General features: G+C 33.7%; 1 protein-coding gene across 1 annotated transcript; it reads left to right on the forward strand.

Annotated features, from left to right (window-relative positions):
- Nucleotides 1-575: 575 nt before the first annotated feature.
- LOC117101972 (sodium-dependent phosphate transporter 1-like) lies at nt 576-11,504 on the forward strand. Its single transcript, XM_033242115.1, has 11 exons — nt 576-736; nt 2,109-2,472; nt 2,734-2,874; nt 4,081-4,166; nt 4,442-4,535; nt 4,644-4,763; nt 6,991-7,098; nt 7,707-7,760; nt 8,895-9,120; nt 9,587-9,772; nt 10,280-11,504. The coding sequence occupies exons 2-11, from the start codon at nt 2,124-2,126 to the stop codon at nt 10,515-10,517; spliced, it is 1,602 nt and encodes a 533-aa protein (XP_033098006.1). The 5' UTR covers nt 576-736; nt 2,109-2,123; the 3' UTR covers nt 10,518-11,504.
- The last annotated feature ends 2,796 nt before the right edge of the window (nt 11,505-14,300 follow it).

Here is a 14,300-nt window from a genome sequence, read left to right on the forward strand (position 1 = left end):
TGACTAGCTTGTTAATTACCCTCCTAATCCGAAAGAGGGTATTGCAATGGGCTCCGTCTGGCAGATGACAAAAGCCAAATCTTGTATGTAGTGAAAAATATTTGTCTATACGTTGTGTCTAGAGTAGAGGTGCGTATGCTATCTCGGCAATATTAATTAAGAAGGTTAAAGATGACGACAGTTAGGAAAACTCGGCTAGGCTAACCATTACAGAGATAGCGTAGTACCCTGGTAGGCAAAAAACCCTCGAGCTAGGTATAGGAAAAATGCATGGGAAATCAGAAGATACTACTCGTTTCGTTATTTTTGTTGTGCCAAAAATACGAAGCTACATAAATGAAATTCACATTATGTCACATCATAGTTATATATATTAGGAATCGACGAAAAAAAAATACAAATTTACGAAATTATACATTTAAAACATTTTTATTCAATTTTTTACAGTAATATTCGTCTTATCTCTTTGGATGTTGCAATGATGATGGATGATTTAAATAGCTAGCTACGATGATGATTGTATTGTGATTCATTGACAGACTCGGCGCGCCGTATTTGCCAGATTCTGCCAGTGCCAAGAAGCATGCCAATGAAAAAAAAACTGAATACCCGCGCGACCGTTCTAGAATCCGTGAGACGAACAATTATCCATTCTTAATAGGTGAAAACTAAGGATCAAACAACATCAAACTGGCGACGATTCGATAGAATATCAAATGTTATTTTGTATAGGAAGGTAAGACATGAAGGCTAATATTGCATGATTAGATTTCTGCACATTTTACCCACAGAGCGATGATTTATTACCCCTACCGGCGTGATACAGCACAGATTAACCATCTACGCGGGACTGCCAGATGGCGCGAATTTTTTGTAACTAGGCTAGGGCCTGTGCTATGGCTAGGCCTAGGAGGTATGTTACAAATCGTGATGTCACATTTTCTAGTTTTGGTTACTCAAATGGTGGGCTTTTGCACTGCTGGATCAGGGTGTTGGGAGATAATTAATAATATACTAAATGAGCAATGTAATTTCCAAAAATTATTGGACAATAACATTTCTGTATCTGCTATATTAAAAGGTCAAAGGGCTTTGACAAAGCCAGGTTACAAATTTGTTTTGTTTTTATCCATCTTTTATTTACAGTGTCGTTGACGTCTGAAATTTACTATACTCGATTAAAATCCACTATTTTAGTAGCAGGAAAGTTGCAAGAGTTCAATTATTGTATCTGCTTCTTAGTTAATTATATGATTGTAATTTTGACCAAGCATGATCGAAGAAATTATATCGATTAAAATTTGCTATAAATTTGCAGTTTTCTTCTGTTTTAATAGTCATACACATATTATTTAGCAGTGGCATATCGAACATACCGCCACACCCTCCCCCATTTGCCGCTCCATTGAAAAAGTTTGAAACAAAAAGAGATCAAGCTCAAGTAGTTAAAAAATCACATACTGTATTACCTTATTTTGTGAGCTAGCGCCCGGCCCTCACTTACAGTAATTATCAAGCACCCCCACTTCACCTTCACACACCCCATCACCCCCACCCCTAGTTCAAACATTTTGGCCTAGAAATCCGTCGACGCATTTCGGAAAATAAGGGCCGATTTCCACACAGATTTTGCTGAAAATTAGGCTTTCACCAAATCTTAATATATTTTACAATACGATTCCATGCACCTATTTTCCTAGCAATTTTCCGTGCAAATTTGAGCTGATTTTTTAGATATTCTCTGCGCAATTAAAAAAATTGAATGAATATGGATACACAAATCATTTTAAAAAATTTGTTTTAAAAGGTCAAAAAGAAAGTAGCACAAAAAAAAAAAAAAATTTTAAAATGTATAACAATTATATACAGTATTTGCAAATCAAACATAAATGATGCCTGGAAAAATAACCTAATTGTTTCTAATCCTAAATTGGGTGGGGGAAGGCGGAACAAAGAAATGGACGAACGACCTGGATTCTAATCTTACCTAATTATGCACACATACCAATGTTATTTTACAATGTAAAATAAAATATCACATCAATTTTATGCTATTAAAATTAACCAAACTTTAAATTAATAAAAAATCTTTTGTTTTGATTTTGTAGATTATTGTTTTAACTATGGACCCTGTCTCAGGAACATTGTCAGCCATTGCTTTTACAACAATTGTAACAGAAACAACCACCGTAGATATTCAAATATGGTTAATCGTAATAGGTTTTATACTTTCATTCACCCTTGCTGTTGGCCTTGGTGCTAATGATGTTGCTAATTCATTTGCTACGACTGTAGGTGCTAAAGTACTTACCTTTTTTCAAGTGTGCATCCTTGCAGCAATTTTTGAAACTGCTGGGGCTGTCTTACTCGGATCTAAAGTTTCAGATACAATCAGGAAGGGTATATTTGATGTCACCCTATACGAAGGACAGGAAGATCTGCTTGCCATTGGTCAGATAGCTGCTCTTAGTGGTAAGATCTTTTGACAAATTCCAGATGACTGGAAGTGGCACTCTCAGACATAAAATTAACTATAATTTTTTCACTCATTTTTAATACAAACATTTTGGCAGGTTTCGTACCCCCACTCCCTCCTTTGAATCCGCCAATGAAATATCTGATTATATTTCAATGTAATTGTTTGGTTATTCTATCAAACATCAACCAGTGTCTGTTTTTGTATACAATACTTATCCTACAGTTATCTTATCTTTACTATTTCAATTACTGTAGGTGCATTTGTCTGGTTATCAATTGCCACTTGGTTAAGTCTACCTGTGTCTGGAACTCATAGCATTGTAGGAGCAATGCTAGGTTTTCACCTTGTTGCTAAAGGCACTTACGGAATCAACTGGAAAAAGTTTGGACTTATTGGTTAGTCAAAATGCTGCTTGTTGTGCAAATGTAAATTCTTACTTTGAAAATACAATAGACAGTATTATAACTATTGCTACACCAGTCTTAAACCAACTTTTAATTTTTATTGGATGTTATTTTCCTAATCCAATCCATTCATACAAAACATCCAATCAGAATTAATAATTGGTTTAATTGTCATCATAATCATCATCATTTTAGAGTGCACTCTTAGTCCATGCAAGCAAGGGTTAGACTGGTGTAAAAATAGCTACTGTCAAAATACAGTAACTCAATGTATTACCAGAAGCTGGACAAGATGCTTCTACTGAGTTTAATCACAAACTAAATACTAGGACAATGTGTACATAATATTGTCTGGAAACAAATTTGTACTTCAACAACAACACAAGATAACATATTAGATACAAAGTAATTGAAACTCTATTGGAAATTCCAATGACATTACTATAAATGTTATTCTTTCTTTATAGCAGTTAGTTATATTATTAATTATGCTTTCATAGTATACCATATTGGGGCTTCTATTTGCTTTCAAAAAATGTATTCAAAGAGGATATACTAATAATGAATAATAATGAGGATGCTAATTGAAATTATTATTAGGCCCAATAAAAAAAAAAGATTAGTTTATCATCCCCACCCACATGTTCTTCTGTAGTATTGGGAAAAAAAACATTTAGAAAAAAAGTTTAAAAAATTTTTTTTTTTTTTTTTTTTTAGTGAATAAAGTACTGTAGTTAGTATAACACCTGTACTATCTCAATCTTGTATTTTACATTGAAAATCAATGCACCAGCAAACAACACAAGGGTGATATTTGGCTTTAGCAAAATAAAGATCCTCCCTCCCTCCTTCCCTCATCATTTTCTATCCTAGATAGGATGAGAAACTAATCATTTTTTATCAGGCCTTATTTGTCAAGTTTTAAACATACAGTACTTGTACCACTTATTTTGTATACTGAATAAATATGTACCAATTAAATAGGCCTGAGACACACACACACACAAATTATAAATTGAAAACTGGTTATCAATTCCTTTTGACCTATATTGGCTTGCTTCAGATCTTGAAAGGTCAAACTTTATGAATATGACCTCTCTCAATACATTAATTTTTTTATGTTACTCTCAGTATAATGGTCTCTTGGCCATATTCATCAGTGTCTAATCAAGTGTTGTCTTCTTTTTTTTTTTTCAGTCTCATCTTGGTTCACGTCTCCATTTCTCTCAGGAATTGTTTCAGCAATAATATATTCCCTCTACCGACATTTTGTCCTCAAAAAGGTAAAATGTGTAATTTTATTATATTAGGTTTAAGGTAGAAACATTAACTATGTGTATCAACATCATTCTGTTTGCTTATTTTTTAGGATAATAATATGTTAATTGTTATTTTTCAATTGAGGGTTAATCAGTTGCAGCCAGGCCTAAAAATATTTGCTGTTTTTTTATAGAGCAATAGTAGTGAATCATAAAATATAATTGAGGCAGCGTTAGGCACGTATAACATTTTGCCTATAAAATATTGTATTATGTTATCCGTTTCTTTTCAATTGCAGGTAAATCCTTTGGAACCAGGCCTTAGAGTCCTTCCTGTTTGTTATGGAACAATATTCCTTGTCAACATCTTCTCCATCACATTTGGACCAAGTAGTACGTGAAACCAATTGATCTTGAATCTTCATGAAAAGATATAATGTTGTGATAATATTATTGTTTCTCACAAAATAAACAATTTTGTGTACATTTGTATTGTTTTAGTAATTGGACTGAGCATGTTGCCACATTGGGTACCAGTTGTTGTAAGTCTCGGAGTCAGTCTGGTTATTGCTTTAGTTGTATGGGTTGCTGCTGTTCCCCGTCTAAGAAAAAAGTATATGCGTGAGTTGATTTTTGTTGCCTTTTTCTTTACACCTCAGAGGAGGAGAAAGAGAACATTTCTTTTATCATTTTTTAATTTTTATACTTACTTATATGTTTATTAATTTTTTGTTAAATGATTATATACTTCATATATTATTGTACAGTAGATATACTAAATGAAGAAAGATGAGCAAAAAAAAAAAGACTCAACACTACAGCCTACAGTAATGTAGCCAAGGTAGTCTAGGCTTTGGGCAGTTAGGATTTATGATAAACAAATATTTTAATTTAGTTCTTGGTTTTGTTAGTCTACATTTTTTTAACTGTATATGGATATTTTTCTAAAGTTATCTAAATTTTATTAATACATTGAAGCTAACTGACCAATCAGATATGTTTATTTTGACCAGATGGGACCTTAATTCAGGGTTTGTATATGTCCTTAAATTCCTTGAATGTCCTAGAAAAAAAAATGAGCATTTTCCAGTACTGGAAATTTTGATCATTTACCATTTATCCAATACTGCAAGTTGCCTAGTAACAGTAATTAAATGAGAAACGTTCCCACAAGTTGTTCCTATGATACTTTTCGGAGAAGCAAGTCAAGTCTTTATACACCACCAATTCGGGAGTGTAATCAAAGACAGAAAGAATGTCAACTGCTGAAACTAGCAGACTGGCTGGTTCAGACAAACTAGTGCAATTCAGTGAAAGGAGTTGTTTTTACCTATTAGTAAAGTGGTGTTTTCGTAAGATTGTTTGCATGTACTGTAATTTTAATTCAAACATTGATAATCGTAATCATTAACTTTGTTGATATCTGATATGGTGTTTATATTTGCTTTCTGTTGTGTGTTATAAAGAGTAATATCAAACTTAAACTATCAATCCGTTGATCAGGTCCTGTCGCACATGCTCAGCCCGGTGAATTCACTTTGGGTGATTCATCACTCTCTAGATGTGCACACAAGTTTGTTCTGCACGAATGGGCATGTTTTGGCCCTATCCAGGGCAAGGCAGTTAATTAACAATAAACGTACTGTAACTATTGGAACATGTACTTCTACAGTTATTTTCTTAATAAATGGCATTTTTGTTTAAAGGGCATTTTCAGTGAAAAGTCCTTGATTTTAGAGCATGGTATTTCGTTAATTATGTTTCTAAAGTTTATAAAATCATTGAAAAAACAATGCCGGTCGGCAGCCTGTCAGTGCCGGTAGGATCACGATGTGAGAACCCTGCGGCACTTTAACATTTGCTGTATAGTACTAATAGATTTGATTATAAAACTTTACTTAGGCCTGCAGCATTGTAAATGTCCAAATACAGAGATAAATTTAACAACTAAGGCCTAATAATAATAGACCTAAATGTCAATGGCCCAGTAGTAATGATTAATGTAATAAATAATAATACAGTATAGTAGTATGATGATGTATAGAGCATAACCATTAATTGAATTAATAATACTGTATATTATTAGTTTATACAAGTTTAAACATGTATAGACGCTGCAACGTACACCCATCAAAGAAGGCTATATTGTTTACTGTATATCCATATTATGTCAACTTCGCCACAGTTGAGACAGTTATATTATCATTAGCTGAACAACAACCGAGTTATTATTGTTTGAAGGCACTGACACCTTTAAAAGTGATAAGATAAGACCATTGTTGTACTGCACATTGTGTTGCCAAGAAGAGAAATTCTACTCCAGTTCAACTGTAGGCCATCAGTCCTGCCTTACTTTGCCAACCTGTGCTTTACCGGTACTTCCACATACAGTACTTGTGGAAATTCATTTGCTTACCAACAAATTTTTACATGTGTGAGAAAAACAGAATTTCCCAGGAGCGTGAGAAAAAGAGACAGATCCATCACCTCCAAATTAAAGTTAGATAAAACTTAATATACACTCAACATTAAAAATTAGTACAGCATACAGGTTTTATAATCAATCATAAAATCTGATATTTGACTGTTAAGTGATATAATGTGTTCCTAAAATTTGAAAGATTTGATCTGGAATGTCCTGAAATTGTCATGGAAATTTGCTTGTTAAAAAAATGTACAAACCCTGTTAATTTATTTACTTTTATTTTCACCATACCAGCCGAATGAAATTAATACTGCAAAACATTGCTGTCAACATGAATCAATTACAGCAATATATTTCTGTGACAATGCAACAGTGAGATTTGTTGCTTACGTAATTAATTTTTTTTTTTTTTTTTATTCGAAGGTGAACTTGTTACTGAATCTCAAAATGTAGAAGTGGTTATGGAGGAAAAGATAAGGCTTTCAGAAGAAATAGTTACAAAACAGCCCCCTGAAGTAGAATGTAGGAACGGTATGTACAAAACTTAATTTTCTTTAAATGTTCTGAACACATTTTTACCCCACCTTAAAGAATTGTGAAGTAAAGTTTGTGCATTTCTTGTTGATTCAGGTTTTTGCTATCATAGTAACTAAAGTTTTGTATTAATCTATTTGCATGAATGCAAAGGAACTTACAAGACAAAACCTAGTAACATTGCTTTGATTAGTATGTCAATTGCTCATATCTGTATTTTGTTGGAATTTAATTTGTATTCGCCATCACAAAATCAATAATTATTGTACCGTAAATGCTCAAATAAGCACTGCAACTGATTTTTTTTGCTTTGAGAAGCAGGATTTTAAATACAATGTATACAGTGTTAAAATGAATAAATAACACTATGATGACACAAGTATTTCTTTATACACTTATTTACGATGACGTAGGACTTATGATAGGCCTGCTAACCTACGGGAATATGTGAGATCGGTGACATGGAAAGCTCCACGCTCTTATTCATGCATTTACAGTACACTATATGTTTTTATTGTAAAGAGAAAATTTCATGTGACAATTCACCCAATCCAAATTAAATTTTGATTAATTTTTATTTGGAATGTTAAAACCTTATCTTAAAGGTTCAAAAGATGGCAAAGATGTTGAAGTTGAAAATGGACAGATCGCCATACCAGGTAAGTAATTTAATATTCAGAAGCAAATATATTTCATTTATTTCGTCCAAAGAACATTGTAGTTGACAAACACAAAATAACAGATAGCAAAAAACAACACTCAGTTGGCCAGACAGGATTGCCAAAAAGTGAACTGAATCACTGTCTAGTGGCTCTCCATTGCCAATGAGAACATAAATACATATTTTAAAATATATATGTACAAAATCATCAATGAAATCAGTCAAATGTATCTGAATTAACACTGAAATAACACTTTCAATCTTATACAAGCACAAAGGTTTGTGCAGTCAATACTGTCAACTTTACTCCAGAAACCTTATTAAATGGGTGCTCTAAATAACTAGCTTTGCTTTGTAAGTTAATAGCCATACTATGAATGATAATATAATAATTCAGTCTTTTGTAAAAAGAAAATGGGTGCACTTTTGTAGCTCCATAAGCTTTTGATTGTAAGACAATATATCTAGGGCTGTGATAAAGTCACTGACATAGTCATTGGCGTAGATGTACATCCATTTGTCTCGTGTGCACTTTAAAGAACCCAGTACATTCTTCGAGAAGAGTAGGGGGTTACCCCGGTGGATTGGTTCATTCAGTCCCCTGCAGATATGCCAATAAGTTCACTTATTGGCATATCCTTGGCGCTCGTGCCAAAAGAAATGAAATGAAATTGTCATCACAATCAAAAGTTTCTTATTAATTGTAGTAGTTCCACCAAATGTACAGTAGGCCCCCTCCAAATACAAAATCAAGGAGACATTACACATACAATGGAAAGAGCCCTCACTCAACATAAAACTCTACCATGTTAACAGTTAACAGTTCTTTTTTTTTTATTCATTCTTGCCTTTATATTTATTTATTTATTCATGAACTCTATCTTTTGGTATGGTTTAACTCACATCTAGTACTATGTGTCACTATACTCTTATAAATAAGATAAGAGTGACCCTGCTGAAACATGTATAATTCATAGAGCCTAGCAATGGCTATGGTAATTAAAACTTGGCCGTTCACGCCTGATATGAGCATCAATTATAGTGTTGTGATGGTTTTTTTTAAAGTTAATAGAAGATAAATAATTCAGTTAAACCATTTCCTGTAATATTACTTTGTATTCCATGTTTGTAGAAGAACCTCTAAATGCAAATGGTTTACAGACCTTGCAAGTGAAAACCAATTCAGAAAGATGTAGCCTGTATCAGAGATTATATACGATACTTCATCCTGCAAAGAAGAAGGCTCTCCCAGAATGGCTAGCCATCCAAGACAAGCCGGTCATCAAAAAACTCTGTGGCCCTCTCCAAATATTGTCTGCTACATTTGCAAGCTTTGCTCATGGTGGTAATGATGTAAGGTAAGATACATTTGGTTATAAATTTAAAATGTACTTCATTCCCTTTTATGAAAAATCTGTATCTCAGAAATGTATCATTTTATACTGTTTTACATTGTTTAAATTTGACAATGTTTCAATTTTATATTTTGATTGTTTTATTTACAGTATGTTGTTTCAAATTAATTATAGTACCATGTACAAAAGCATGGTTGTCAAACATGCTGATGATACTGTTTAGGTGTACATATCTAACATTACCTTATTATTGAATCATGCTGTACACAATATTTCTTCTGTACTTGTAGTACAACCAAGGCGAAACTAAAATGCGCATTGTTCAGCACACACACACAGTTGTTACACTTTGAACAAACTGCGCTATGCTTCTCTCTGTTTCTATTATTTGTTTAACCTTTTTCTAGATTTAAAAATTAATAATTACTGTGCTGTAAATTGAATAACCTTTGCCTGTGTTTTGTTTCAGCAATGCTGTTTCCCCTTTTGTTGCATTGTGGCTGCTCCACAAAACAGGAGAGGTATCCGGTACTACAAGCACACCCTTTTGGATTCTGTTTTATGGGGGCTGTGGAATCAGTGTTGGATTATGGTTATTTGGTAGACGAGTCCTTGAAACGATGGGTGAAAACCTCATGCCCATGACATCCTCCAGGTAAGTCTAGTAATGTTGTGATGACGACACACAATGGAACCTAGATTTTATGTACAATACAGGACCAAAAGTTGTACATAAATATGTTAGGATTGTAAAATTGCTTTCAGTTGTAATTATGCATTCTGGATATATATATTGATGATGTCAAGTACTGTGCTCAAAATAATATTACAAATAAGCAAAGATGAGTTTTAAAATGTTTTCAAACATCCATTAATCTCAATGATAACTGTATAATACAATTAAGTTTGATTATAAATTGTGTATGTCTGTCCATTAAGACTACTTGTGAAATTCTGTCTATATTGTAAAGCTTACACAGTATTGTGCAGAATGGAAAGCAGTTATTACAAAACAGTGTAACAGTAATTAGGCTTATAAATGATGATGATGATGATAAAAACTTAGTTTTTTTGGGTTTTTTTTCAATATATTTTAAACTAAGTTTTCATTTCTCAATATTTTATATATAATACTAATCGCATTAATTCATTTTTTTTCTAGTGGGTTCACAATTGAACTTGGAGCTGCTATGACTGTTCTCACAGCTTCTAATCTCGGAATCCCAGTATCAACCACACATTGCAAAGTAGGATCCATTATTGCCATAGGTTTGGTCCAATCTAGAAAACAAGTGGATTGGAATCTTTTTCGTAATATAATTTTTGCTTGGATTGTGACACTGCCAGTAACAGCATCTGTTAGTGCCTTTATTATGTACTTATTACAATTTACATTGTAAAACTGATTATATTGCAGCTTTATTGTTTCTCTAAAGCTAAGCTTATGTCGCCCTTGCTGCTCCACTCACCTCAACTGAGCTTTGGCGACTTTCCCTAAACTGGCAAGCAACTGTGAGCAACTGCAAGTTGCACAATTTCAGGACATGTGAGCGCTCCGAACGCCAGTCGCTTTCAGTTGCCCATGTTTTATTTTTCTAGTATGCAAAGCAACAAACAAGCAAATGAATGGTCAACTACTCTATTAACTGTGTGCGTGCCTTGTGCGCTAAAATTGTACCAAATTTTGCTAGCGTAATTGTAATTAGCAGTCGGAAGCGACACAAGCAGTCTGGGCAGTTAGTTCTACTTAGTTGCTTAAAGGTCAACTCAGACAGCGTCGTACGACGCAGCTCGACGCGATTCATCGTCGGGGACAGTCTTAAGCCGTAATATTAAACATGTTTAATATTCAATGACGCGACTGCCCCCGACGCAAACCATCGTGTCTGCGTTTAACTCAAGCAGACCCGACGCAAAAACAAATCGCGTCGAGCTGCATCGTACAACGCTGTCTGAGTTGTCCTTTAGCAGTTGCTTGTAACTGCAATTGTGAGTGGAAGTCGACATTAGCGCTTCTGGCAAATAGTTGATGTCAGTTGATGTGAGTTACGGCGAGTCGCATGAGCGAAATAAGCTTAGCTTAACTATTTTAATTTACATGATAATTGAAAACCATTATAAAATTGTTTGCGAATGAGGTTGACACAGGCCTCAGCAATTTTAATGAATGCTGTATATGAGGAAAAATCTGTGAAGGTACAACATTTAATTAAGTTTTCTTCTTTCTTTTTAGTTGAACTTGCCTAAGTCGAATCCAAATTCTCATTTAAAAATTGTTTGACTTTGATAAAATCGACTTACAGATTGTTAATTAATGGAAACACAACAATCTGGCGTGTAAAATATGTTCAACTATGAAATTATTCGAGTTAGGCAAAGACGACTTAGGCAAGTTTAAAGCCCCATTCCCGGCAAAATTTCAATTTTTAAGAAAAATCTAATTTTTGTATAATGTTATAAAGATTTATAAACATAATACGGAATTGCTAGTTTAACTGAATTTAGACATTCCTAAGAATGAAAAAAATGTAAAATAAGACTGAAATTTGATTTTTTGTGTTCCACACAAAAAATAAATGCGGACGAATTTTTCATGTTGATTTTGCGATAGGTCGTGAGAAGAAATATCGTAGGCGCCGAAAACATTAGCCTATCCAACGCCTGTCTCTTATACACATCTAGATGTGTATAAGAGACAGAATGCTGTATATGAGGAAAAATCTGTGAAGGTACAACATTTAATTAAGTTTTCTTCTTTCTTTTTAGTTGAACTTGCCTAAGTCGAATCCAAATTCTCATTTAAAAATTGTTTGACTTTGATAAAATCGACTTACAGATTGTTAATTAATGGAAACACAACAATCTGGCGTGTAAAATATGTTCAACTATGAAATTATTCGAGTTAGGCAAAGACGACTTAGGCAAGTTTAACCCTGTTCAGTAGATATTAACTGTCCTCCCATATGGCCCAGTTATGCTTTAATTGTGAGACTTAGTGAGTGGAGTTGTTTTTGTTGTGAGGAAAAAAACCCCTGCTATCAGAGGAATTGAACACGACCCTGGGATTGGAAGACAAGCATATTAACCACCGAGCTATTCAACTCCACTACCCACTCCCACAAAGAGGAGAAATCAAATAAGGATATGACTTTTCCATACAGGGTATGTTATTAGTAAAACTAAATAGTGACAGTAGATGACATATTCATACTGTTTGTTCAGTAACTGTTTTCATAGAAAACATTTAACAATTTGTATCAAGTTGTTAACTGTAAGTTGTTTGAAGTTGTTCTAGTATCCTCCGCCATAGTTAACATTCCATAAGTACTACAATAGTAGACAGTGTGCTGTTATTAAATTAGTTGATATTTAACCTACTTCTGAAATTCTGAAATAATGTTGTGCAAGCCATGTGATAATGGTTATATTATGTTAATCAATTTATTTATGTTACATACAGTACACTATCGGAGCTTTGGCACATGTGGTAGTGTATCCATATGCTCTGTTTACACTTGCAGATTTTGTGTAATTTGCCCATATTTGGGTATGATAATATCAGATTATATTCATACTGCATATGGCCAAATCACAGGTTCACATAGTATGGAAAGAGCTTAAACACAAAAAAGTGTGCAGCGCAAGGTGTAAACAAACTACCAAAAATCTTTAGTAGCGTATGTCCACCTCATGTTTAGTGCAAAATTCATTGAATATGTCATGTAAATCATTCCTCTTATGGATAATATTGGTGGAAAGCCAGTACAGTAATACTAAAATTTGAGACACATTCACATCCAGTCCTCTCACCATGACTAACATAAGTGGTAAAATTTTAGAAAAAGTGTGGTGTACAAATTTAAAGGGTGGATGCTAAGCCTTGTCAAAATTTAACATGGATTTTTTTTTTTACATACAAAGGTGTGACGTAGTGGCAATTAACACGTCACTTACGTTTTTTGATTTAATTGATGGGGTTCAATGAATATTATTTAATGGATTTATTGTTCTGTTTTCAGTATTTCTTTGGGAAACTATTTATCTTTGTTTTTCTTAATTTCATATACAGTATAATATAAAATTCTTGGTATGCATTGCATATCTAAGACCATGGACCTATTAATAAGGTTATTAATAGGTCCATGCTAAGACATTCATCAACAAAAGTATATAGACATTTTTATAACAAAAAGAAACTGTATCAACTCTCTTTGAATGTAAAGGCTGTGTACTATTAATATTATCTTTTTGCTACTTGGGATATGCTAAGTACTATGATAGATCTCGATTTTAAGCCTAGTGAATAAAGACTTAGAACAAGTAATTATTATCAAAGAACATGGCCAGATTTGCATTCAATATAATTGATTATCGAAGGTAGTTTTCAGTTCTAAGAAGGTTGATTTTATGATCATTGAATAAAATTTTAATTTGTATTATTCAAGTGAGCAAATAAGCGCCCAGCCATTTACATCATTTTTTCAAGCTCTTTGATGGCCGCTGATTCAAATGGGGAAACTGTGGAAAATTGAAAATGTTAAGGGGTTGTACGACCGTTGGCCGTCGACTCCACTCGTTGTGACCACTAGACGACACGGTTCCTTCTGCTGATTGTCGGTGGCAGTCTGAACAGATCGTCATCATAAACGTTCTGTTGCGCCTGTGTCATTGCGTTCTCCATAGAATCGCGACGGGCGACGACCGCCAGGCACAGTGAATGCCCAAATTTAGTTGTGTCAAGTGTGACTGCACCATTTGTCAAAAATATAAAGGTACTAGCCATTATTTTACTTTTTTTTTTCTTCGGCCTAAGCGTGGCTGGCTTCGAGGATAAAAATGTTTTTCTATAAGTTTTAAAAACAATATTAAATTTCTCATTATTTCTCTACTAAATCAAAGGTAAATTACATGATTTTTTAGGAGTTTGTACATACAGTATTTTGGTATGTATTTTAAATAAGAAATGTTTTTCTTGCGCCCTGTCCAGGCTATCAAATAGTATTTGACAAGGACATGTGACATGCCTAAGTATGGCCATGATGACATCACATCATGACCATATATAGGCACTTCATGGTTAAATATGGGCGTACAAAAGTGTTTTATCAAAGAAAATTTGATATATGGACAGAATTTTCACTTGCTGCTGTGAATGTTTGCTGTGTTAACAGTTGTGGGCAGAG

Source organism: Anneissia japonica, unplaced genomic scaffold (genome assembly GCF_011630105.1).
Source record: "Anneissia japonica isolate Jap-2015-1 unplaced genomic scaffold, ASM1163010v1 scaffold997_len2565447_cov190, whole genome shotgun sequence".
Taxonomy (NCBI): domain Eukaryota; kingdom Metazoa; phylum Echinodermata; class Crinoidea; order Comatulida; family Comatulidae; genus Anneissia; species Anneissia japonica.

Coding starts and splice junctions, on each gene's coding strand:
- LOC117101972 (XM_033242115.1), top strand. CDS start 2,124: ATGGACCCTGTCTCAGGAACATTGTCAGCCATTGCTTTTACAACAATT. Junction 2,473..2,733: donor TCAGATAGCTGCTCTTAGTG/GTAAGATCTTTT, acceptor CAATTACTGTAG/GTGCATTTGTCTGGTTATCA. Junction 4,536..4,643: donor CATCACATTTGGACCAAGTA/GTACGTGAAACC, acceptor GTATTGTTTTAG/TAATTGGACTGAGCATGTTG.